The sequence below is a fragment of the Ranitomeya variabilis genome, chromosome 8 (assembly GCF_051348905.1).
Source record: "Ranitomeya variabilis isolate aRanVar5 chromosome 8, aRanVar5.hap1, whole genome shotgun sequence".
NCBI lineage: Eukaryota > Metazoa > Chordata > Amphibia > Anura > Dendrobatidae > Ranitomeya > Ranitomeya variabilis.
Window position 1 is genome coordinate 167,115,760 of NC_135239.1, and position 26,323 is coordinate 167,142,082.

Genomic DNA, 26,323 nt, shown 5'->3' on the forward strand with positions numbered 1-26,323 from the left:
CTAGTCTTTCACACTGCTTTTGGGTGACCTTATGCCTCTCCTGGTACAAACATTTAAGCAGTTCTTCTTTGTTCAGACTTCAGCGGTGGACACCACGATGTCAGCTACCCTACAGGCTGCAATCTCTCTTCTTACGGTATCCAGTGTGACACTTGAGGCATTTTTGGCCGGCTATATAGCCACCTGTATCCACCCTTTATCCCAGTTTACGTTACTGATGAAGGTCCCCTTTTGTGATCGAAACGTTTACTGTCTTGGGATATAATAAACTATCCACTCCTTCTTACTACAAAGTTGAGTGCCCGGTTTTTGTATTGAATGTAGATTGCATGGCATCAACCTGACCTATAACCTTTTCTTTATTCCCTGGAAGTATTCTAAGGAGTTATTCGACTATTATGACCAGTCTAGAAGTGCTATCAAATGGTGTGTAATAGGATTATTTACTGACACTATACATTAGTAATAAAAATTAGATAATTTTTCACATAATATTTGGGATCCTATTAAATCAAAGAACGGTATGTATGAGATACAGTGCAACAATTGTCATGTATAATACTCTGATTTGTGATTATTGTCAATGTTATAACATAAAAGTGAAGAGCTCTTAATTTTCCTTAACGATCTACCCTTCACGTGGTTCGAGTGTTTGAGCATGATGGTAATCCTCCTGAACTGTGTGACCCTGGGAATGTTCCAGCCCTGTGAAGATGTTGACTGTTCCTCTGATCGGTGCCAAATCCTTCAAGTAAGTTCTTATGTTTAGAAACATGTGATACACACACTGAGCTGTCTAGAACAGATCGTCTCTTCCAGCAGTTTCCAGAGCAGAAGTTCCCAATTTTTGTAGCTGGATAGTTAAGCAAAGATACCAAGTGGCTTATTGGATATTAAAATATCACACCATACTTAAATTTGGTTATAAACACTTTGAGTTATGGCAATATTTGTCTTATACCCCAGAGAAAATTTTTATTTGTATGCGCCGAATGCAAAGCCTCAAAGTAAACCATGCAGTTGCATTTGTCTTGTATACTACCACTTGCAAAAAATATATACTTTATGGTTTGATTTACCGTATTTTCTGGTGTATAAGACGACCCCCAACTTTTCCATATAAAATATGGAATTTGGGATATGCCCGCTGTATAAGTCGGGGGTCATCTTATACGCCCAGTCATCTTATACGGCGTGTGGTTCCCAGGGTCTGAAGGAGAGGAGACTCTCCTTCAGGCCCTGGGATCCATATTCATGTTAAAAATAAAGAATAAAAATAAAAAATATGTATATACTCACCCCTCCGAGAAGCCTGGCTGTCACTGCTGCAAGCGTCTGCCTCCGTTCCTAAGAATTGCAGAGCATGAAGGACCCTCGATGACGTCGCAGTCCTGTGATTGGTCCGTGACCGCTCATGTGACCGGTCACCTGACCGTGACGTCATCGAAGGTCCTTCACGCTCTGCAATTCTTAGGAACGGAGGCAGACGCTTGCAGCGGTGACAGCCAGGCTTCTCGGAGGGGTGAGTATATCCATATTTTTTATTTTTATTCTTTATTTTTTACATGAATATGGATCACAGGGCCTGAAGGAGAGTTTCCTCTCCTTCAGACCCTGGGAACATCCAGGATCGCTCCCTGCACATGCCGTACCTGGCGTATAAGACGACCCCCGACTTTTGGGACAATTTTTAGGGGTTAAAAAGTCGTCTTATACGCCGGAAAATACGGTATATTTTTGGAAGCTCACTGTATAGGAAAGCAAAGCAGGCTTAGCGACCTTATTCCATTTTAATTTTTATTGCATAAATCAATAGTGCACATTAAAATAAGAAATTTTGTAATATTGGAGGTCGTTAAACTATAAGGGCTTATACTCATCATTTTAAATCAGATGAGTGTCATGTGATAACAAAATTAATGTTATTGAATGATTCAATGCTCATCTGCATGTCATATGGATCCTACTTGATAAAAATCACATAACACTCGTCATACTTTTCAGGAGCAACACATCGGAGCAATTTTATTTCTGCTGATGAGTGCGAGCCCTTAGTCAATGCTCCACATAGCTTAACTTTCTTTCTATTGAGTTTACATACATTTCTTACCTAAAACGTTTTCTAGCCTATGACTTTTACTATGTCAGCTTTCCGGTCTCCACTACAAACATCACCTTCTAGTCCCTCCATGCCAAATACTAACAATTTTAAAAAATAATCAAAGAAAGTGGGAGCCATAGTGGAACCGGTGCATGACAGCATCTGCATCTATATATTATCTCAAACCTGGCACTTGATTCATGCTGCCCAAACCACGGGCAGCATGAATCAGACCTTGGCTGTGTATTTTTTGATTTGTAAAGAAAGTATAGTTTGAAGAGATAGATGGGGGAAACCAGACGAGACTGATGTGGTTTATACCTGCCCCACTTCTGGTGATTGACAGGTCTCTTCAGTGTATGTAGGAAAAAACTTGACAATCACCCGGAGCCGGGCGAAGAGAGGTCACATCGGACTCACATTTTTCTCTTACCCCGTAGTCTCTTCAAACTATATGTTCTCTGAAATGCTTTAGCATGCTTAGCAAGAACTATCTGGCTGCCGTAGTGCAACCTGGCTCTGATTCATGATGTCCATTGTTTGGGCACCACGAATCAAGTGATAGATTCCCTTTAATTCACGCTAGAGCTTAAAATTACCATCCTGAAATTTGCAGTAGGGTATAACAACCAGCCCATTAACATGTAAAAATGGGGGGAAAAAAACAGAAGAAATCCACCAATAATGTTAAAAGTATATAAATTTTATTACATTTAACCATTAAAAACAAAAAGTATAAAAAAGCACATGCCATAGTTAGCAAAATACCTTAGTGGATGTGGGGGCATATATTCAAAGGAGACAAGGAAAATTCAAAGATATCAAATATGTAATTATAATTTGTATGAGAAGACTCTGAGACAGTCTCAAATAATCAAAGAACCAATGCAAAATAAATAACTTCCTTCCCTATAGTCTAACCTTAATGCCCAGATTGTAATTTAGTGATGATAGAGAGGCAACATGAAAAGAACCGTAATGTCATAACAGGAAATATATCCAGAATGCATGTACTGTATCTAAAGGTAAGTGCAGCAATGGCCACTAATTAAACCTATTTGTCAATTCAAGACATGAGAGTACATGAACAGTAATTACCTGATAAGTGTTGCCGCAAAATCAGAGCCCAGGCGTCCCGTCACCCCTACGCGCGTTTCGCCGCCAGCTTCTTCTTGGAGCATCAGCTCTAACAGTTGCAGTAGGGTGTCAACGCTAGCAGCTGTTAAAGGCTGTCAATGGCAGCTCTTCAGACTGCCCCATCCAAGTGCCATAATAGTATGCCATTTTGCGGTGTTAAAAATACACTGGTATGTTACATATAGTGCAATATATTATAATTACTTCCTAACCTTCATCTCTCAATTTTATTAGGTTTTTGATGACTTCATCTTTATCTTCTTTGCAATGGAGATGGTAGTTAAGATGGTGGCCTTGGGAATTTTTGGGAAGAAGTGTTACCTCGGAGACACATGGAATAGATTGGATTTCTTCATCGTAATGGCGGGGTATGTAAATACTTCACACTCTTAAATGTAATTTATTGTGCAGATATGTTTCCCCTTACAGAAAACTGAAAGACTTGACTGTTTTGAAGGTGACATTAAACAGAATTTGTACTAAATAATTGATAGAAATAGATTAATGCCGAATTTCCTATGAAGAATAAGCCTATGTAGGCAGGAGAGAGAAAAGTACATCATCATACTAGATGTGTGCTTGTTTCTCTATCCCCGATTGTGCTGAATATTTAGATGCTTTTTTTTTGTAATCCATATGACTTTAACCACCTTACTGTCCCCATACACATTAGACTAAAGTCAGACGATTTTGCCGTTATCGGCAGCATGAGTCTCCAGACTCTCCATAATGATGTTCGGGGAGATAAGGGTCCAACAGTTTAAATTTTAAAGCCAACCATTTTGTTCTTCAGGTGGTAAGTCATTGCTAAAACCATTTATCTGTTTTTCCTTTTAAAACCCATGAAGTTTCGGCTGAAATGATCATTCATGTGTATGGGGAATTTGTGAGAAATGCCTGATGGTCAAATGAATACTCGGCTGGTAACTATCTTGTGTATACGGTCTGCTTTAGGGCAAATGCAGGCATCTGTAGATCTCTCATCTGAGAAAATTGAGTCAGTTATACAAATTCCCCTCTGATCAGACTTTGCTCAGAGCATCATCAATGTGTGATCCTGTTCTTTTGAGGAAAAACAATTTTTCTATCTTCTCAATTCTGTCAGTTGGTGGAAACCGGACTGCACTCAGAGGTCATCAGAGTGTAGTCCATTGGCTTTCACCCTCTCATTGACTTGCATGGCCAAGTGCAATTCGAATATCGGGTCAAACTCTGGCATGCAGCGATTTTTCTCCACGGACAGACTCTCAGGAGAAAAAAATAAATCGGACCTGTGCATGTCCCCATGTACTAACATTGGTCCGAATGCAATCCGATATTTTGTTGGACTGCACTCAGACCGAAAATACGCTCGTCTGATCCTGCCCTTAGACACCCACCTACTCCGCCTAACTCTTAATCCACTTGTGACTAGTAGATTAAAAAAAATAGATATTAGACAGATTAAAGTTTTTATTTCTTCCTTCTTGCTCTCAAAGTAAATAGCCAAAACTAGTCTTCTTAATATTTCTATCTCATTCTATGCTTTTACGTAGGTTTACGGGATAATTATTTTCTTCAATGTTTACCAGCCTGGTTTCTTTTCAGGTTTGCTCTATTAGCGAACAGCTGTAATTGATGACTGCAGCATAGCTGCACTATCCCGTGGGAGTCTGAGGCCATCCAAAATTGAGCACCGGTCTCACGAGAAGTTCAAGCTGCTGCTATCATTAATGCTGCAGTTCAGTTAGACCCATATAAGTTTCCACCTTGAAGAAGTTCAAGCTCTTCAGCGTACGACAAACCTATTTTCATTACATGGAGAAGATAGATAATAATAGCCTACAATAAACTACACCACACAAAGCAAATGTTTTGAAATTCGAATTTGCCATCTCTGCAGAATTTTGTGTTAAATTAAAATTTCCGTGATTCACAACTATTCCAAATGCTCTGAAAAGATATATATATATATATATATATATATATATATATATATATATATATATTAGGAATGAGAAAGCACTAAAATGCTCGGATGCTTTTTACTCGAACTGAGCAATTTCTAATGTTAGGATCCTCTTTTCGAGTAACGAGTATAATGGGACTCAATGGAAAATGCAAGCATTTCTCCAGCAGACCATGCAAGGAAATCTGGGGGACAGTGCAAATGTTGGAATGGATAGAAAAAGTGCTGAATGGAAGAAGGACAGAATGGGAAAGACCATTAGAAGCATTTCTGACTCCCAGATCGCTGCTGAGAACAATGGTGTCACACTTTTACACCACTTAAAAGTATTGCCAATAAAACATTCAAAATCAACAAGCAATTGGAGTTTACAAGAAAAAAATGTTAAGAAACATTTTTTCTTGTATAATGACTCGTATGTAAGGCAACATTTAAAAGGATTTTTAAATAATTATAATTTAAGTCAACCAAAATTAATTTTTAACTAAAAAATTGGAATTTTCAGTGCAATTTATAAAAGAAGCAAAAAGTTGAATTTGTTATTAATTTTTTTTTTATTATTTTTTATCACAAATTGGATATGTCAGTGTAATTTATGAAGGAAGCAAAAACTGGCAAACATTAGATGGAAAAGGGACTCAGATACACCCTGTACTTGACATTAAAGATTGTCTCATACACATTGTCTCATACACATTATAAAATTGTCATGTACTGGTACTAAAAGGCTCATAAAGGATAAGCACTAAGTGCAAAGCCTGCCAAAATTTACAAGCAGGGTCGTCCATCCACCCATGAAGGCACCAACCATAAGTGCTACCTACAGTTACCGTATATGAAAAAGTTTGGGCACCCCTATTAATCTTAAGCTTAATGTTTTATAAAAAATGTTTTTTTTTGCAACAGCTATTTCAGTTTCATATATCTAATAACTGTTGGACACAGTAATGTTTCTGCCTTGAAATGAGGTCTATTGTACTAACAGAAAATGTGCAATCTGCATTCAAACAAAATTTGACAGGTGCATAAGTATGGGCACCCTTATCATTTTCTTGTTTTAAATACTCCTACCTACTTTTTACTGACTTACTAAAGCACTTTTTTTGGTTTTGTAACCTCATAGAGCTTTGAACTTCATAGCCAGGTGTATGCAATCATGGGAAAAGCTACTTAAAGTGGCCACTTGCAAGTTGTTCTCCTGTTGTTTGAATCTCCTCTGAAGAGTGGCATCATGGGCTCCTCAAAACAACTGTCAAATGATCTGAAAACAAAGATTATTCAACATAGTTGTTCAGGGGAAGGATACAAAAAGCTGTCTAAGAGATTTAACCTGTCAATTTCCACTGTGAGGAACATAGTAAGGAAATGGAAGAACACAGGTACAGTTCTTGTTAAGGCCAGAAGTGGCAGGCCAAGAAAAACATCAGAAAGGCAGAGAAGAAGAATGGTGAGATCAGTCAAGGACAATCCTCAGACCACCTCCAGAGAGCTGCAGCATCAACTTGCTGCAGATGGTGTCACTGTGCATCGGTCAACTATACAACGCACTTTGCACAAGGAGAAGCTGTATGGGAGAGTGATGCGAAAGAAGCCGTTTCTGCAGGCACACCACAAACCGAGTCGGCTGAGGTATGAAAAAGCACATTTGGAGAAGCCAATTTCTTTTTGGAAGAAGGTCCTGTGGACTGATGAAACCAAGATTGAGTTGTTTGGTCATACAAAAAGGCGTTATGCATGGCGGCAAAAAAACACAGCATTCCAAGAAAAACACTTGCTACCCACAGTAAAATTTGGTGGAGGTTCCATCATGCTTTGGGGCTGTGTGGCCATGCCAGCACCGGGAATCTTGTTAAAGTTGAGGGACGCATGGATTCCTTTCAGTATCAGCAGATTCTTGACAATAATGTTCACGAATCAGTGACAAAGTTGAATTTACACAGGGGATGGATCTTTCAGCAAGACAATGATCCAAAACACTGCTCCAAATCTACTCAGGCATTCATGCAGAGAAACAATTACACTGTTCTGGAATGGCCATCTCAGTCCCCAGACCTGAATATCATTGAACATCTGTGAGATCATTTGAAGAGGGCTGTCCATGCTCGGCGACCATCAAACTTAATTGAACTGGAATTGTTTTGTAAAGAGGAATGGTCAAAAATACCTCCATCCAGGATCCAGGATCCAGGAACTCATTAAAAGCTACAGGAAGTGACTAGAGGCTGTTATTTTTGCAAAAGGAGGATCTACTAAATATTAATGTCACTTTTCTGGTGAGGTGCCCATACTTATGCACCTGTCAAATTTTGTTTGAAGGCAGATTGCACATTTTCTGTTAGTACAATAAACCTCATTTCAAGGCAGAAACATTACTGTGTCCAACAGTTATTAGATATATGAAACAAATAGCTGTTGCAAAAAAAAAAACAATTTTTATAAAACATTAAGCTTAAGATTAAGAGGGGTGCCCAAACTTTTTCATATAACTGTATATGCAATATGATCCCCCATATAGCCTCCCATCTACCGTATGAGCCCCCACATAACCTCCTATGTGCAGTATGAACCCCCACATACCATGACTATATACAGTATGAATCCGCCACATAGCAAGCTATATACAGTATGAGCCTTCACATAGCCCATACATCCCATACTGTTGTGAATTAGACTTTTTTGGCTCCCTCTAGTGGTTACTAGTGATATGACTCTGGGATTTCCTTCCCTCTGTTTGCACCCAGCTGGGTCGTTACTTCAGGGGTGTTGCTATATAAACCTCCTGGAACCTTAGTCCAGTGCCTGGTGTTATGGTTCTCAATGGCAAAAGAACATAGCCCAGCAAACATAGGTACTAGCTCTTGGAAGGATGGAAACTAAACTGACCATGAACTAAACCTGCCGCACAACTAACAGTAGCCGGGTAGCGTGGCCTACGTTTTTATCCCTAGACGCCCAGCGCCGGCCGGAGGACTAACTAATCCTGGCAGAGGAAAATATAGTCCTGGCTCACCTCTAGAGAAATTTCCCCGATAGGCAGACAGAGGCCCCCACATATATTGGCGGTGATTTTAGATGAAATGACAAACGTAGTATGAAAATAGGTTTAGCAAAATTGAGGTCCGCTTACTAGATAGCAGGAAGACAGAAAGGGCACTTTCATGGTCAGATGAAAACCCTATCAAAATACCATCCTGAAATTACTTTAAGACTCTAGTATTAACTCATAACATCAGAGTGGCAATTTCAGATCACAAGAGCTTTCCAGACACAGAAACGAAACTACAGCTGTGAACTGGAACAAAATGCAAAAACAAACTAGGACTAAAGTCCAACTTAGCTGGGAGTTGTCTAGTAGCAGGAACATGCACAGAAAGGCTTCTGATTGCAATGTTGACCGGCATGGAAGTGACAGAGGAGCAAGGTTAAATAGCGACTCCCACATCCTGATGGAAACAGGTGAACAGAGGGGTGATGCACACCAGTTCAATTCCACCAGTGGCCACCGGGGGAGCCCAAAATCCAATTTCACAACAGTACCCCCCCCTCAAGGAGGGGGCACCGAACCCTCACCAGAACCACCAGGGCGATCAGGATGAGCCCTATGAAAGGCACGGACCAGATCGGAGGCATGAACATCAGAGGCAGTCACCCAAGAATTATCCTCCTGACCGTATCCCTTACATTTGACCAGATACTGGAGTTTCCGTCTGGAAACACGGGAGTCCAAGATTTTTTCCACAACGTACTCCAACTCGCCCTCAACCAACACCGGAGCAGGAGGCTCAACGGAAGGCACAACCGGTACCTCATACCTGCGCAACAATGACCGATGAAAAACATTATGAATAGAAAAAGATGCAGGGAGGTCCAAACGGAAGGACACAGGGTTAAGAATCTCCAATATCTTGTACGGGCCGATGAACCGAGGCTTAAACTTAGGAGAAGAAACCCTCATAGGGACAAAACGAGAAGACAACCACACCAAGTCCCCAACACAAAGCCGAGGACCAACCCGACGCCGGCGGTTGGCAAAAAGCTGAGTCTTCTCCTGGGACAACTTCAAATTGTCCACTACCTGCCCCCAAATCTGATGCAACCTCTCCACCACAGCATCCACTCCAGGACAATCCGAAGATTCCACCTGACCAGAAGAAAATCGAGGATGAAACCCCGAATTACAGAAAAAAGGAGACACCAAGGTGGCAGAGCTGGCCCGATTATTAAGGGCAAACTCCGCTAAAGGCAAAAAAGCAACCCAATCATCCTGATCTGCAGACACAAAACACCTCAAATATGTCTCCAAGGTCTGATTCGTCCGCTCGGTCTGGCCATTTGTCTGAGGATGGAAAGCAGACGAGAAAGACAAATCTATGCCCATCCTAGCACAGAATGCTCGCCAAAATCTAGACACGAATTGGGTTCCTCTGTCAGAAACGATATTCTCAGGAATACCATGCAAACGGACCACATTTTGAAAAAACAGAGGAACCAACTCGGAAGAAGAAGGCAACTTAGGCAGGGGAACCAAATGGACCATCTTAGAGAAACGGTCACACACCACCCAGATGACAGACATCTTCTGAGAAACAGGAAGATCCGAAATAAAATCCATCGAGATGTGCGTCCAGGGCCTCTTCGGGATAGGCAAGGGCAACAACAATCCACTAGCCCAAGAACAACAAGGCTTGGCCCGAGCACAAACGTCACAAGACTGCACAAAGCCTCGCACATCTCGAGACAGGGAAGGCCACCAGAAGGACCTTGCCACCAAATCCCTGGTACCAAAGATTCCAGGATGACCTGTCAACGCAGAAGAATGAACCTCAGTAATGACTTTACTGGTCCAATCATCAGGAACAAACAGTCTACCAGGTGGGCAACGATCAGGTCTATCCGCCTGAAACTCCTGCAAGGCCCGCCGCAGGTCTGGAGAAACGGCAGACAATATCACTCCATCCTTAAGGATACCTGTAGGTTCAGAGTTACCAGGGGAGTCAGGCTCAAAACTCCTAGAAAGGGCATCCGCCTTAACATTCTTAGAACCCGGCAGGTAGGACACCACAAAATTAAACCGAGAGAAAAACAACGACCAGCGCGCCTGTCTAGGATTCAGGCGTCTGGCGGACTCAAGATAAATTAGATTTTTGTGGTCAGTCAATACCACCACCTGATGTCTAGCCCCCTCAAGCCAATGACGCCACTCCTCAAAAGCCCACTTCATGGCCAAAAGCTCCCGATTCCCAACATCATAATTCCGCTCGGCGGGCGAAAATTTACGCGAGAAAAAGGCACAAGGTCTCATCACGGAACAATCGGAACTTCTCTGCGACAAAACTGCCCCAGCTCCGATTTCAGAAGCGTCGACCTCAACCTGAAAAGGAAGAGCAACATCAGGCTGACGCAACACAGGGGCGGAAGAAAAGCGGCGCTTAAGCTCCCGAAAGGCCTCCACAGCAGCAGGGGACCAATCAGCAACATCAGCACCCTTCTTAGTCAAATCAGTCAATGGTTTAACAACATCAGAAAAACCAGCAATAAATCGACGATAAAAGTTAGCAAAGCCCAAAAATTTTTGAAGACTCTTAAGAGAAGAGGGTTGCGTCCAATCACAAATAGCCTGAACCTTGACAGGATCCATCTCGATGGAAGAGGGGGAAAAAATATATCCCAAAAAGGAAATCTTTTGAACCCCAAAAACGCACTTAGAACCCTTCACACACAAGGAATTAGACCGCAAAACCTGAAAAACCCTCCTGACCTGCTGGACATGAGAGTCCCAGTCATCCGAAAAAATCAAAATATCATCCAGATACACAATCATAAATTTATCCAAATAATCACGGAAAATGTCATGCATAAAGGACTGAAAGACTGAAGGGGCATTTGAAAGACCAAAAGGCATCACCAAATACTCAAAGTGGCCCTCGGGCGTATTAAATGCGGTCTTCCACTCATCCCCCTGCTTAATTCGCACCAAATTATACGCCCCACGGAGATCTATCTTAGAGAACCACTTGGCCCCCTTTATGCGAGCAAACAAATCAGTCAGCAGTGGCAACGGATATTGATATTTAACCGTGATTTTATTCAAAAGCCGATAATCAATACACGGTCTCAAAGAGCCATCTTTCTTAGCCACAAAGAAAAAACCGGCTCCTAAGGGAGATGACGAAGGACGAATATGTCCCTTTTCCAAGGACTCCTTTATATATTCTCGCATAGCAGCATGTTCAGGCACAGACAGATTAAATAAACGACCCTTAGGGTATTTACTACCCGGAATCAAATCTATGGCACAATCGCACTCCCGGTGCGGAGGTAATGAACCAAGCTTAGGCTCTTCAAAAACGTCACGATATTCAGTCAAGAATTCAGGAATCTCAGAGGGAATAGATGATGAAATGGAAACCACAGGTACGTCCCCATGCGTCCCCTTACATCCCCAGCTTAACACAGACATAGCTTTCCAGTCAAGGACTGGGTTATGAGATTGCAGCCATGGCAATCCAAGCACCAACACATCATGTAGGTTATACAGCACAAGAAAGCGAATAATCTCCTGATGATCCGGATTAATCCGCATAGTTACTTGTGTCCAGTATTGTGGTTTATTACTAGCCAATGGGGTGGAGTCAATCCCCTTCAGGGGTATAGGAGTTTCAAGAGGCTCCAAATCATACCCACAGCGTTTGGCAAAGGACCAATCCATAAGACTCAAAGCGGCGCCAGAGTCGACATAGGCATCCGCGGTAATAGATGATAAAGAACAAATCAGGGTCACAGATAGAATAAACTTAGACTGTAAAGTGCCAATTGAAACAGACTTATCAAGCTTCTTAGTACGCTTAGAGCATGCTGATATAACATGAGTTGAATCACCGCAATAAAAGCACAACCCATTTTTTCGTCTTAAATTCTGCCGTTCACTTCTGGACAGAATTCTATCACATTGCATATTCTCGGGCGTCTTCTCAGTAGACACCGCCAAATGGTGCACAGGTTTGCGCTCCCGCAGACGCCTATCGATCTGGATAGCCATTGTCATGGACTCATTCAGACCCGCAGGCACAGGGAACCCCACCATAACATCCTTAATGGCATCAGAGAGACCCTCTCTGAAATTCGCCGCCAGGGCGCACTCATTCCACTGAGTAAGCACAGCCCATTTACGGAATTTCTGGCAGTATATTTCAGCTTCGTCTTGCCCCTGAGATAGGGACATCAAGGCCTTTTCCGCCTGAAGCTCTAACTGAGGTTCCTCATAAAGCAACCCCAAGGCCAGAAAAAACGCATCCACATTGAGCAACGCAGGATCCCCTGGAGCCAATGCAAAAGCCCAATCCTGAGGGTCGCCCCGGAGCAAGGAAATCACAATCCTGACCTGCTGAGCAGGATCTCCAGCAGAGCGAGATTTCAGGGACAAAAACAACTTGCAATTATTTTTGAAATTTTGAAAGCAAGATCTATTCCCCGAGAAAAATTCAGGCAAAGGAATTCTAGGTTCAGATATAGGAACATGAACAACAAAATCTTGTAAATTTTGAACTTTCGTGGTGAGATTATTCAAACCTGCAGCTAAACTCTGAATATCCATTTTAAACAGGTGAACACAGAGCCATTCCAGGATTAGAAGGAGAGAGAGAGAGAGAAAGGCTGCAATATAGGCAGACTTGCAAGAGATTCAATTACAAGCACACTCAGAACTGAAGGGAAGGAAAAAAAAAAAAAAAAAAAAAATCTTCAGCAGACTTCTCTTTTCTCTCCTTTCTCTGTCAATTAATTTAACCCTTTTTTGAGGCCGGTCAAACTGTTATGGTTCTCAATGGCAAAAGAACATAGCCCAGCAAACATAGGTACTAGCTCTTGGAAGGATGGAAACTAAACTGACCATGAACTAAACCTGCCGCACAACTAACAGTAGCCGGGTAGCGTGGCCTACGTTTTTATCCCTAGACGCCCAGCGCCGGCCGGAGGACTAACTAATCCTGGCAGAGGAAAATATAGTCCTGGCTCACCTCTAGAGAAATTTCCCCGATAGGCAGACAGAGGCCCCCACATATATTGGCGGTGATTTTAGATGAAATGACAAACGTAGTATGAAAATAGGTTTAGCAAAATTGAGGTCCGCTTACTAGATAGCAGGAAGACAGAAAGGGCACTTTCATGGTCAGATGAAAACCCTATCAAAATACCATCCTGAAATTACTTTAAGACTCTAGTATTAACTCATAACATCAGAGTGGCAATTTCAGATCACAAGAGCTTTCCAGACACAGAAACGAAACTACAGCTGTGAACTGGAACAAAATGCAAAAACAAACGAGGACTAAAGTCCAACTTAGCTGGGAGTTGTCTAGTAGCAGGAACATGCACAGAAAGGCTTCTGATTACAATGTTGACCGGCATGGAAGTGACAGAGGAGCAAGGTTAAATAGCGACTCCCACATCCTGATGGAAACAGGTGAACAGAGGGGATGATGCACACCAGTTCAATTCCACCAGTGGCCACCGGGGGAGCCCAAAATCCAATTTCACAACAGCCTGGCATCGGTGTTATCAGACACATTCTGTTTGCTCCTGTTTGCTGGTCCTGGTTCGTGCTAAATTAAGCTAAGTCTTGCTTCTTTGTTTTTTTTGGATTATTTGTTTGCTATCATTTTTGTCCAGCTTGTACTATATGTGATTCCTGACCTTGCTGGAAGCTCTAGGGGGCTGGTGTTCTCCCCCCGGGCCGTTAGACGGTTCAGGGGTTCTTGAATTTCCAGTGTGGATATTTTTGATAGGATTTTTTGCTGACCATATAAGTTATCTTTCTATATTCTGCTATTAGCTAGTGGGCCTCTCTTTGCTAAATACCTAGCTCATTCTTATGTTTGTCTTTTCCTCTTACCTCACCGTTATTATTTGTGGGGGGCTTCTATCCAACTTTTTGGGGTATTTCCTCTGGAGGCAAGAAAGGTCTTTCTTTTCCCTTCTAGGGGTAGTTAGCTCTCCGGCTGGCACGAGACGTCTAGGATCAACGTAGGAACGTTCCCCGGCTGCTGGTATTTGTGGTGCTAGGATTAGTTATATGGTCAGCCCAGTTACCACTGCCCTATGAGCTGGTTTTCTGTATTTACAGACTTAGCATTATTCCTGAGACCCTCTGCCATTGGGGTCACAACAGTATGCCAGGCCAACATTGAATGTTTAAAGCATTGCAGAAGTGGGATAATAAGAAAGGAAATTCTGAGTTTTTTTTTTTTTTTTTTCCTTTCCTTCTCTTCCTCCCCTTTACCTTTGAGTAGCGTGTGCTTGCTGCAGACATGAATGTGCAGACCTTGATTACAAGTGTTGACCAGCTGGCAGCTCGTGTGCAGGGTATACAAGATTTTGTTACCAGTAGTCCTATGTCTGAACCTAAAATACCTATTCCGGAATTGTTTTCTGGAGATCGATTTAGGTTTAGGAATTTCAAGAATAATTGTAAATTGTTTCTTTCTCTGAGACCCCGTTCATCTGGAGATTCAGCTCAGCAAGTTAAAATTGTTATTTCTTTTTTGCGGGGCGACCCTCAGGATTGGGCTTTCTCGCTAGCGCCAGGAGATCCGGCATTGGCGAATATTGATGCGTTTTTTCTGGCGCTCGGATTGCTTTACGAGGAACCCAATCTTGAAATTCAGGCAGAAAAAGCCTTGCTGGCTATTTCTCAGGGTCAGGATGAAGCTGAAGTGTATTGCCAAAAATTTCAGAAATGGTCCGTGCTTACTCAGTGGAATGAGTGTGCTCTGGCCGCAAATTTCAGAAATGGCCTTTCTGAAGCCATTAAGAATGTGATGGTGGGTTTCCCCATTCCTACAAGTCTGAATGATTCTATGGCGCTTGCTATTCAAATTGACCGGCGTTTGCGGGAGCGCAAAACCGCTAATCCTCTGGTGGTGTTGTCTGAACAAACACCTGATTTAATGCAATGTGATAGAATTCAGACTAAAAATGAACGGAAAAATCATAGACGTCAGAATGGGTTGTGTTTTTACTGTGGTGATTCTACACATGTTATATCAGCATGCTCTAAACGCCTAACAAGGGTTGTTAGTCCTGTCGCCATTGGTAATTTGCAACCTAAATTTATTTTGTCTGTGACTTTAATTTGCTCTTTGTCTTCTTACCCTGTTATGGCGTTTGTGGATTCAGGTGCCGCCCTGAGTAGTGTTGAGCGATACCGTCCGATACTTGAAAGTATCGGTATCGGAAAGTATCGGCCGATACCGGCAAAGTATCGGATCCAATCCGATACCGATACCCGATACCAATACAAGTCAATGGGACTCAGGTATCGGACGGTATTCCTGATGGTTCCCAGGGTCTGAAGGAGAGGAAACTCTCCTTCAGGCCCTGGGAACCATATTAATGTGTAAAAGAAAGAATTAAAATAAAAAATATTGCTATACTCACCTGTCCGACGCAGCCTGAACCTCAGCGAGGGAACCGGCAGCGTTGTTTGTTTAAAATTCGCGCTTTTACTTGGTTACGTGAGGTCCCGGCTTGTGATTGGTCAGGGCGGCCATGTTGCCGGGACGTGGACCAATCACAGCAAGCCGTGACGAAATTACGTCACGGCTTGCTGTGATTGGTCCGCGTCCCGGCAACATGGCCGCCATTAACCAATCACAAGCCGTGACGTCACGGGAGGCTGGACATGCGCGTATTTTGAAAAGCGCGCGTGTCCAGCCTCCAGTGACGTCCCGGCTTGTGATTGGTTAATGGCGGCCATGTTGCCGGGACGTCACTGGAGGCTGGACACGCGCGCTTTTCAAAATACGCGCATGTCCAGCCTCCCGTGACGTCACGGCTTGTGATTGGTTAATGGCGGCCATGTTGCCGGGACGCGGACCAATCACAGCAAGCCGTGACGTAATTTCGTCACGGCTTGCTGTGATTGGTCCGCGTCCCGGCAACATGGCCGCCCTGACCAATCACAAGCCGTGACGTCACGGGAGGCTGGACACGCGCGCTTTTCAAAATACGCGCATGTCCAGCCTCCCGTGACGTCCCGGCTTGTGATTGGTTAATGGCGGCCATGTTGCCGGGACGTCACTGGAGGCTGGACACGCGCGCTTTTCAAAATACGTGCATGTCCAGCCTCCCGTGACGTCACGGCTTGTGATTGGTTAATGGCGGCCATGTTGCCGGGACGCGGACCAATCACAGCAAGCCGTGGCGTAATTTCGTCACGGCTTGCTGTGATTGGTCCGCGTCCCGGCAACATGGCCGCCCTGACCAATCACAAGCCGGGACTTCACGTAACCAAGTAAAAGCGCGAAATTTAAACAAAGAACGCTGCCGCTTCCCTCGCTGAGGTCCCGGCTGCGTCGGACAGGTGAGTATAGCGATATTTTTTATTTTAATTCTCTTTTTTACACATTATTACATTAATGTTGTTGCGATACCCGATACCCGATACCACAAAAGTATCGGATCTCGGTATCGGAAATTCCGATACAGCAAGTATCGGCCGATACCCGATACTTGCAGTATCGGAATGCTCAACACTAGCCCTGAGTCTTATGGATCTGTCATTTGCCAAGCGCTGTGGTTTTGTTCTTGAACCGTTAGTAAATCCTATTCCTCTTAGAGGTATTGATGCTACGCCATTGGCGGAAAATAAACCGCAGTTTTGGACGCAGGTGACCATGTGCATGACTCCTGAACATCGGGAGGTGATTCGTTTTCTTGTTCTGCATAAAATGCATGATTTGGTCGTTTTGGGTCTGCCATGGTTACAGACCCACAATCCAGTCCTGGATTGGAAGGCAATGTCTGTGTCAAGTTGGGGCTGTCAGGGAATTCATACTGATTCCCCGCCGGTGTCTATTGCTTCCTCTACTCCTTCGGAAGTTCCTGAGTATTTGTCTGATTATCAGGATGTATTCAGTGAGTCCAGATCCAGTGCTCTGCCTCCTCATAGGGACTGTGACTGCGCCATAGATTTGATTCCAGGTAGTAAATTTCCTAAGGGAAGATTATTTAATCTGTCAGTACCTGAGCATGCCGCAATGCGTTCATATATCAAGGAGTCTCTGGAGAAGGGGCATATCCGTCCATCCTCTTCCCCTCTTGGTGCGGGATTCTTTTTTGTGGCCAAGAAGGACGGATCTTTGAGACCTTGTATTGACTATCGGCTACTGAATAAAATCACTGTAAAATTTCAGTATCCTTTGCCTCTCTTGTCGGACTTATTTGCCCGGATTAAGGGTGCCAAGTGGTTCACCAAGATACAGTGGGGCAAAAAAGTATTTAGTCAGTCAGCAATAGTGCAAGTTCCACCACTTAAAAAGATGAGAGGCGTCTGTAATTTACATCATAGGTAGACCTCAACTATGGGAGACAAACTGAGAAAAAAAAATCCAGAAAATCACATTGTCTGTTTTTTTATCATTTTATTTGCATATTATGGTGGAAAATAAGTATTTGGTCAGAAACAAACAATCAAGATTTCTGGCTCTCACAGACCTGTAACTTCTTCTTTAAGAGTCTCCTCTTTCCTCCACTCATTACCTGTAGTAATGGCACCTGTTTAAACTTGTTATCAGTATAAAAAGACACCTGTGCATACCCTCAAACAGTCTGACTCCAAACTCCACTATGGTGAAGACCAAAGAGCTGTCAAAGGACACCAGAAACAAAATTGTAGCCCTGCACCAGGCTGGGAAGACTGAATCTGCAATAGCCAACCAGCTTGGAGTGAAGAAATCAACAGTGGGAGCAATAATTAGAAAATGGAAGACATTCAAGACCACTGATAATCTCCCTCGATCTGGGGCTCCACGCAAAATCCCACCCCGTGGGGTCAGAATGATCACAAGAACGGTGAGCAAAAATCCCAGAACCACGCGGGGGGACCTAGTGAATGAACTGCAGAGAGCTGGGACCAATGTAACAAGGCCTACCATAAGTAACACACTACGCCACCATGGACTCAGATCCTGCAGTGCCAGACGTGTCGCACTGCTTAAGCCAGTACATGTCCGGGCCCGTCTGAAGTTTGCTAGAGAGCATTTGGATGATCCAGAGGAGTTTTGGGAGAATGTCCTATGGTCTGATGAAACCAAACTGGAACTGTTTGGTAGAAACACAACTTGTCGTGTTTGGAGGAAAAAGAATACTGAGTTGCATCCATCAAACACCATACCTACTGTAAAGCATGGTGGTGGAAACATCATGCTTTGGGGCTGTTTCTCTGCAAAGGGGCCAGGACGACTGATCCGGGTACATGAAAGAATGAATGGGGCCATGTATCGTGAGATTTTGAGTGCAAACCTCCTTCCATCAGCAAGGGCATTGAAGATGAAACGTGGCTGGGTCTTTCAACATGACAATGATCCAAAGCACACCGCCAGGGCAACGAAGGAGTGGCTTCGTAAGAAGCATTTCTAGGTCCTGGAGTGGCCTAGCCAGTCTCCAGATCTCAACCCTATAGAAAACCTTTGGAGGGAGTTGAAAGTCCGTGTTGCCAAGCGAAAAGCCAAAAACATCACTGCTCTAGAGGAGATCTGCATGGAGGAATGGGCCAACATACCAACAACAGTGTGTGGCAACCTTGTGAAGACTTACAGAAAACGTTTGACCTCTGTCATTGCCAACAAAGGATATATTACAAAGTATTGAGATGAAATTTTGTTTCTGACCAAATACTTATTTTCCACCATAATATGCAAATAAAATGATAAAAAAACAGACAATGTGATTTTCTGGATTTTTTTTTCTCAGTTTGTCTCCCAAAGTTGAGGTCTACCTATGATGTAAATTACAGACGCCTCTCATCTTTTTAAGTGGTGGAACTTGCACTATTGCTGACTGACTAAATACTTTTTTGCCCCACTGTAGATCTTCGTGGTGCGTACAACCTTGTGCGCATTAAGCAAGGTGATGAATGGAAGACTGCATTTAATACGCGCGAAGGTCATTTTGAGTACTTGGTGATGCCTTTTGGGCTTTCTAATGCTCCCTCAGTATTTCAGTCCTTTATGCATGATATTTTCCGGAAGTATCTGGATAAATTTATGATTGTTTATCTGGACGATATTCTGGTTTTCTCTGAAGATTGGGACTCACATGTGGAGCAGGTCAGGATGGTGTTTCAGGTTTTGCGTGAGAATGCCTTGTTTGTTAAAGGCTCAAAGTGTCTCTTTGGAGTACAGAAAGTTCCCTTTTTGGGGTTTATTTTTTCCCCTTCTGCTGCGGAGATGGACCCAGTCAAGGTCCGAGCTATTCATGAGTGGACTCAACCCACGTCAGTTAAGAGTCTTCAGAAGTTCTTGGGTTTTGCTAACTTCTACCGTCGTTTTATCGCTAATTTTTCTAGCGTTGTTAAACCTTTGACGGATATGACCAAGAAAGGTTCTGATGTTGCTAACTGGGCTCCTGCAGCCGTGGAGGCGTTCCAGGAGTTTGGAGCGCCGGTTTACTTCGGCGCCTGTTTTGTGCCAGCCTGATGTCTCACTTCCCTTTCAGGTCGAGGTGGATGCTTCTGAGATTGGGGCAGGGGCCGTTTTGTCACAGAGAGGCCCTGGTTGCTCGGTAATGAGACCATGTGCTTTCTTCTCTAGAAAGTTTTCGCCTGCTGAGCGGAATTATGCTGTGGGCAATCGGGAATTACTGGCCATGAAGTGGGCACTTGAGGAGTGGCGTCATTGGCTCGAGGGTGCTAAGCATCGTGTGGTGGTCTTGACTGATCACAAAAATTTGATGTATCTCGAGTCTGCTAAACGCTTGAATCCTAGACAGGCCCGCTGGTCATTGTTTTTCTCCCGTTTTGACTTTGTGGTCTCGTATTTACCAGGTTCAAAGAATGTGAAAGCTGATGCTCTTTCAAGGAGCTTTGTGCCTGACTCTCCTGGAGTCACAGAACCTGTTGGTATTCTTAAAGAAGGAGTTATTTTGTCAGCCATTTCTCCTGATTTGCGACGTGTGTTGCAGAGATTTCAAGCTGGTAGACCTGACTCTTGTCCACCTGACAGACTGTTTGTTCCTGATAAGTGGACCAGCAGAGTCATTTCCGAGGTTCATTCCTCGGTGTTGGCAGGTCATCCGGGAATTTTTGGCACCAGAGATCTGGTGGCTAGGTCATTTTGGTGGCCTTCCTTGTCACGGGATGTATGGTCATTTGTGCAGTCCTGTGGGACTTGTGCTCGAGCTAAGCCTTGCTGTTCCCGTGCCAGCGGGTTGCTCTTGCCCTTGCCTGTCCCGAAGAGGCCTTGGACACATATTTCCATGGATTTCATTTCTGATCTCCCGGTGTCTCGGGGTATGTCTGTCATCTGGGTGGTATGTGATCGCTTTTCAAAAATGGTCCATTTGGTGCCTTTGCCTAAGCTGCCTTCCTCTTCCGATCTGGTTCCTGTGTTCCTTCAGAATGTGGTTCGTTTACACGGCATTCCTGAGAATATTGTGTCTGACAGAGGATCCCAGTTTGTTTCCAGGTTCTGGCGATCCTTTTGTGCTAGGATGGGCATTGATTTATCGTTATCGTCTGCCTTTCATCCTCAGACTAATGGACAAACTGAGCGAACTAATCAGACTCTGGAAGCTTACTTGAGGTGTTTTGTTTTGGCAGATCAGGATGATTGGGTGACCTTCTTGCCGTTGGCTGAGTTTGCCCTAAATAATCGGGCTAGTTCCGCTACTTTGGTTTCGCCATTTTTCTGCAACTCTGGTTTCCATCCTCGTTTTTCCTCGGGACATGTGGAGCCTTCTGACTGTCCTGGAGTAGATTCTGTGGTGGATAGGTTGCAGCACATCTGGAATCATGTGGTGGACAACTTAAAATTGTCACAGGAGAAGGCTCAGCGTTTTGCCAACCGCCGCCGCGGTGTGGGTCCCCGACTTCGTGTTGGGGATTTGGTGTGGCTGTCTTCTCGATTTGTTCCTATGAAGGTCTCCTCTCCTAAATTTAAGCCTCGCTTCATCGGTCCTTACAAGATATTGGAAATCCTTAATCCAGTGTCCTTTCGCTTGGATCTTCCGGTTTCGTTTGCCATTCACAACGTGTTCCATAGGTCTTTGTTGCGACGCTACGTTGTGCCTGTGGTTCCTTCTGCTGAGCCTCCTGCTCCGGTGTTGGTTGAGGGCGAGTTGGAGTACATGGTGGAGAAGATCTTGGATTCTCGTCTCTCCAGGCGGAGGCTTCAGTATTTGGTCAAGTGGAAGGGTTATGGTCAGGAGGATAATTCCTGGGTGGTTGCCTCTGATGTGCATGCGGCCGATTTAGTTCGTGCCTTTCACGCTGCTCATCCTGATCGCCCTGGTGGTCTTGGTGAGGGTTCGGTGACCCCTCCTTAAGGGGGGGGGTACTGTTGTGAATTAGACTTTTTTGGCTCCCTCTAGTGGTTACTAGTGATATGACTCTGGGATTTCCTTCCCTCTGTTTGCACCCAGCTGGGTCGTTACTTCAGGGGTGTTGCTATATAAACCTCCTGGAACCTTAGTCCAGTGCCTGGCATCGGTGTTATCAGACACATTCTGTTTGCTCCTGTTTGCTGGTCCTGGTTCGTGCTAAATTAAGCTAAGTCTTGCTTCTTTGGTTTTTTTTGGACTATTTGTTTGCTATCATTTTTGTCCAGCTTGTACTATATGTGATTCCTGACCTTGCTGGAAGCTCTAGGGGGCTGGTGTTCTCCCCCCGGGCCGTTAGACGGTTCGGGGGTTCTTGAATTTCCAGTGTGGATATTTTTGATAGGATTTTTTGCTGACCATATAAGTTATCTTTCTATATTCTGCTATTAGCTAGTGGGCCTCTCTTTGCTAAATACCTAGCTCATTCTTATGTTTGTCTTTTCCTCTTACCTCACCGTTATTATTTGTGGGGGGCTTCTATCCAACTTTTTGGGGTATTTCCTCTGGAGGCAAGAAAGGTCTTTCTTTTCCCTTCTAGGGGTAGTTAGCTCTCCGGCTGGCGCGAGACGTCTAGGATCAACGTAGGAACGTTCCCCGGCTGCTGGTATTTGTGGTGCTAGGATTAGTTATATGGTCAGCCCAGTTACCACTGCCCTATGAGCTGGTTTTCTGTATTTACAGACTTAGCATTATTCCTGAGACCCTCTGCCATTGGGGTCACAACACCATACACACATTAATAATAATAATGATAATAATAATAATAAACACCACATACACACCTCGCTACCATTTCTCCGGTGCTCTGCTCCATTCCCCGACACATCACAGCAGAGGCGATGTGAGTTCACTGGAACTGCGCTGCTATTCTGAATTGTCAGCAGCGGAGATCCAGGAAGACTCCCTTCTAGGATAAGTGCACAGCTTCAGTGGCGCACAGAATATTATAATGAATGCAATCTGGCCTTGGCACTTCCCCCGTAGCCACGGGCCCTGGGCGGTAGCTCTGATTGTCCTCATTATAATCCACCTCTCCATACATGTAAGTCGGTGTGAAATGTTAGGGTGAATGCGCACAGTCAGTAAACGCTGCAGGTTGGACGCTGCGTACATCCGCAGCATCCAACCCGCAGCATCCAGATGTCACAACATAGTGGTTGGGATTTCAAGAAATCCCATGTCCATTATGTGTCCACAGATGACCGCGGCTTACCTGCGGAGACGGACATGCGGGGCGTCTTTCCAGACTGCAGCATGTCTTTTTATCTTGCGGAGATGCGCAGTCTCCGCCAGATAAATTTCACCCGTAGAATATATTGGACAGGGTGAATCTGCATGGTTCAATCAACACATGCAGATTCACATGCGCTCAATAGTCGGTAGCCCTTTGGATGTAGTGGACATGTGCTGCGTCCAAAGAGCTGCCAATTACTGAACATGTGCACATACCCTTATTTACTGAACCGTGACATACAAATACATAGGGTGATGGATTGGACACGGGATGGAGGTGACTGTGCGACAATGGCCGTTTATCTCTTTTCATGCTATGGTCAGTAGGGACTGTGGCATATAAGGAGTTTGACAGAGGGAGAATTCTCCCTCTGTCACTACTTGGGCCACCTTCCCAAGTACTGATGAATTGTTATAGCAGCTAGAGGCCTAACAATGACTTTCAGTTTTGCCAAGACAGAAGCATATTCAGTCCTGCAGGAGACATGATAAGTAGTGCAGTACAATATATAAGTGACTAAAGGATTGCATGTACGAGTCCCTTTGTGGAAATTTTAAAAAATGCAAAAAAAAAATAAGGTATGAAGTTGAAAAAAGTAAAAGGAGCCCCCAAATTACAAAGTTTAAGCAATTAAACTCGTCAAAGGTGAGAGTGCACAAAGGTGGCTAAAGAGGTGAATGAGTTTTATTTATTTTTTTTTTTTTAATCTTTTGCTGGACCTTTGAACTTTTGTTTGCAAGGAGCGATTTACCAAAAAAGTCAAACTTCTGGAGAATATGCGATTTGTAAAATTTTATTACAAGTCAATTCCACTTGAATACATTTTCTAACTTTAGCCCCTTAACCCCCAAGGGTGGTTTGCACGTTAATGACCGGGCCAATTTTTACAATTCTGACCACTGTCTCTTTATGAGGTTATAACTCTGGAACACTTCAACAGATCCTGATGATTCTGACATTGTTTTCTCGTGACATATTGTACTTCATGATAGTGGTAACATTTCTTTGATATTACTTGCGTTTATTTGTGAAAAAAATGGAAATTTGGCAAAAATTTAGAAAATTTCGCAATTTTATCCCTTCAGGTGTTTCACAGGAATTTTTGGAATGTTTAAAAAAAATGAACATTTAACTTTTTCTCACAAAAAATTACTTCAGCTCCAATTTGTTTTATTTTACCAAGAGTAACAGGAGAAAATGGACCCCAAAAGTCCATTTGTTGTACAATTTGTCCTGAGTATGCTGATACCCCATATGTGCGGGTAAACCACTGTTTGGGCGCATGGCAGAGCTCGGAAGGGAAGGAGCGCCGTTTGACTTTTCAATGCAAAATTGACTGGAATTGAGATCGGATGCCATGTCTCATTTGGAGAGCCCCTGATGTGTCTAAACATTGAAACCCCTCACAAGTGACACCATTTTGGAAAGTAGACCTCCTAAGGAACTTGTCTAGATGGTGGTGAGCACTTTGACCCACCAAGTACTTCACAAAAGTTTATAATGCAAAGCTGTAAAAATAAAAAATCATATTTTTTCACAAAAATGATCTTTTCATCCCCACTTTTTTATTTTCCCAAGGGTACCAGAAGAAATTGGGCCCAAAAAGTTATTGTGCAATTTGTTGTGAGTACGCTGATACCCCATATGTGTGGGTAAACCACTGTTTGGGCGCATGGCATTGCTCGGAAGGGAAGGAGCTCCGCTTGACTTTTCAATGCAAAATTGATTGGAATTGAGATGGGACGCCGTGTTGCGTTTGGAGAGCCCCTGATGTGCCTAAACATTGAAACCCCCCACAAGTGACACCGTTTTGGAAAGTAGACCCCCAAAGGAACTTATCTAGATGTGTGGTGAGCACTTTGACCCACCAAGTGCTTCACAGAAGATTATAATGTAGAGCCGTAAAAAACATATTTTTTCACAAAAATGAACTTTTCACCCCCAATTTTTTATTTTCCCAAGGGTACCAGAAGAAATTGGACCCCAAACAATGTTGTGCAATTTGTCCTGAGTATGCCGATACCCCATAAGTGGGGGTAAACCACTGTTTGGGCGCATGGCAGAGCTCGGAAAGGAAGGAGCGCCGTTTGACTTTTCAATGCAAAATTGACTGGAATTGAGATGGGATGCCATGTTGCGTTTGGAGAGCCCCTGATGTGCCTAAACATTGAAACCCCCCACAAGTTACACCATTTTGGAACATAGACCCCCTGAGAAACTTATCTAGATGTGTGGTGAGCACTTTGACTCACCAAGTGCTTCACAGAATTTTATAATATAGAGCCGTAAAAATAAAAAATCATATTTTTTCACAAAAATGAACTTTTCGCCCCCAATTATTTGGTACAATAGAAAAACAGAACTTAATATTTGGTACAGAAACCTTTGTTTGCAATTACAGAGGTCAGACATTTCCTCTTGACCAAGTTTGCACACACTGCAGCAGGGTTTTTGGCCCACTCCTCCATACAGATCTTCTCCAAATTTTTAAGGTTTTGGGGTTATGGCTGAGCAACATTGAGTTTCAGCTCCCTCCAAAGATTTTCTATTTGGTTCAGGTCTGGAGACTGGCTAGGCCACTCCAGGACCTTGAAATTCTTCTTACAGAGTCACTCCTTAGCTGCCCTGGCTGTGTGTATCAGGTCATTGTCATGCTGGAAAACCCAGCCATGACCCATCTTCAATGTTCTTACTAAGGGAAGGAGGTTGTTGGCTAAAATTTTGCTCTACATGACCCCATCCATCCTCCCTTCAATATGGTGCAGTTGTCCTGTCCCCTTTGCAAAAAACACCCCCAAAGTATGATGTTTCCCCCACCATGCTTTACAGTTAAGCGGTGTTTTTTGGATTGTACTCATCCTTCTTCTTCCTCCAAACATTTGAGTGAAGTTGATACCAAAAAGTTCTATTTTGGCCTCATCTGACCACTTGACCTTCTCTCTCCCGTGCCTTCTCTGGATCATCCAGATAGTCATTGGAAAAATTCATACATCCTGGACATGTAGTGGCATGAGCAGGGAACCTCGCATGCCATGCAGGTTTTAAATCCATGACGGCGCAGTGTGTTACTAACGATAATGTTTGAGACTGTGGTCCCTGATCCCTTCAGGTCATTGACCAGGTCCTTTCATGTAGCTCTGGGTTGAATCCTGACCTTTCTCAGAATCATCCTTACCCCACTAGGCAAGATTTTGCATGGCGCCCCAGACTGAGGAAGATTGACAGTCATTTTGTGTTTCTTCTATTTTCTAATAATTGAGCCAACAGTTGTTGCCTTCTCACCAAGCTGCTTACCTATTGTCCTGTAGCCCACCCCAGCCTTGTGCAGGTCTACAACTTTATCCCTGGTGTGCTTAGACAGCTCTTTGGTTTTAGCCATGGTGGAGAGGTTGGAGTGTGATTGCTGGAGCCTTGGACAGGTGTCTGGTATACAGGTAAAGAGTTAAAACAGATGCAATTAATACAGGTATTGAGAGCAAAGTAGGAGGGCTTCTTAAAGAAAAACTAACAGGTCTGTGAGAACCAGAAT

The 26,323-nt window shown here is 43.7% G+C and overlaps 1 protein-coding gene across 3 annotated transcripts in view; it reads left to right on the top strand.

Moving 5' to 3' along the window:
* The first annotated feature begins 644 nt into the window (after positions 1 to 644).
* Positions 645 to 26,323, top strand: part of CACNA1I (calcium voltage-gated channel subunit alpha1 I) — a 566,555-nt gene continuing 540,876 nt past the window's right edge. For all 3 annotated transcript variants that reach the window (XM_077277427.1, XM_077277430.1, XM_077277429.1), the window contains exons 1-2: positions 645 to 751; positions 3,473 to 3,606. In XM_077277427.1, coding sequence (XP_077133542.1) covers positions 659 to 751; positions 3,473 to 3,606 — 227 coding nt within the window. In that variant the 5' untranslated portion in view covers positions 645 to 658. The remainder of the gene's footprint in view (positions 752 to 3,472; positions 3,607 to 26,323) is intronic.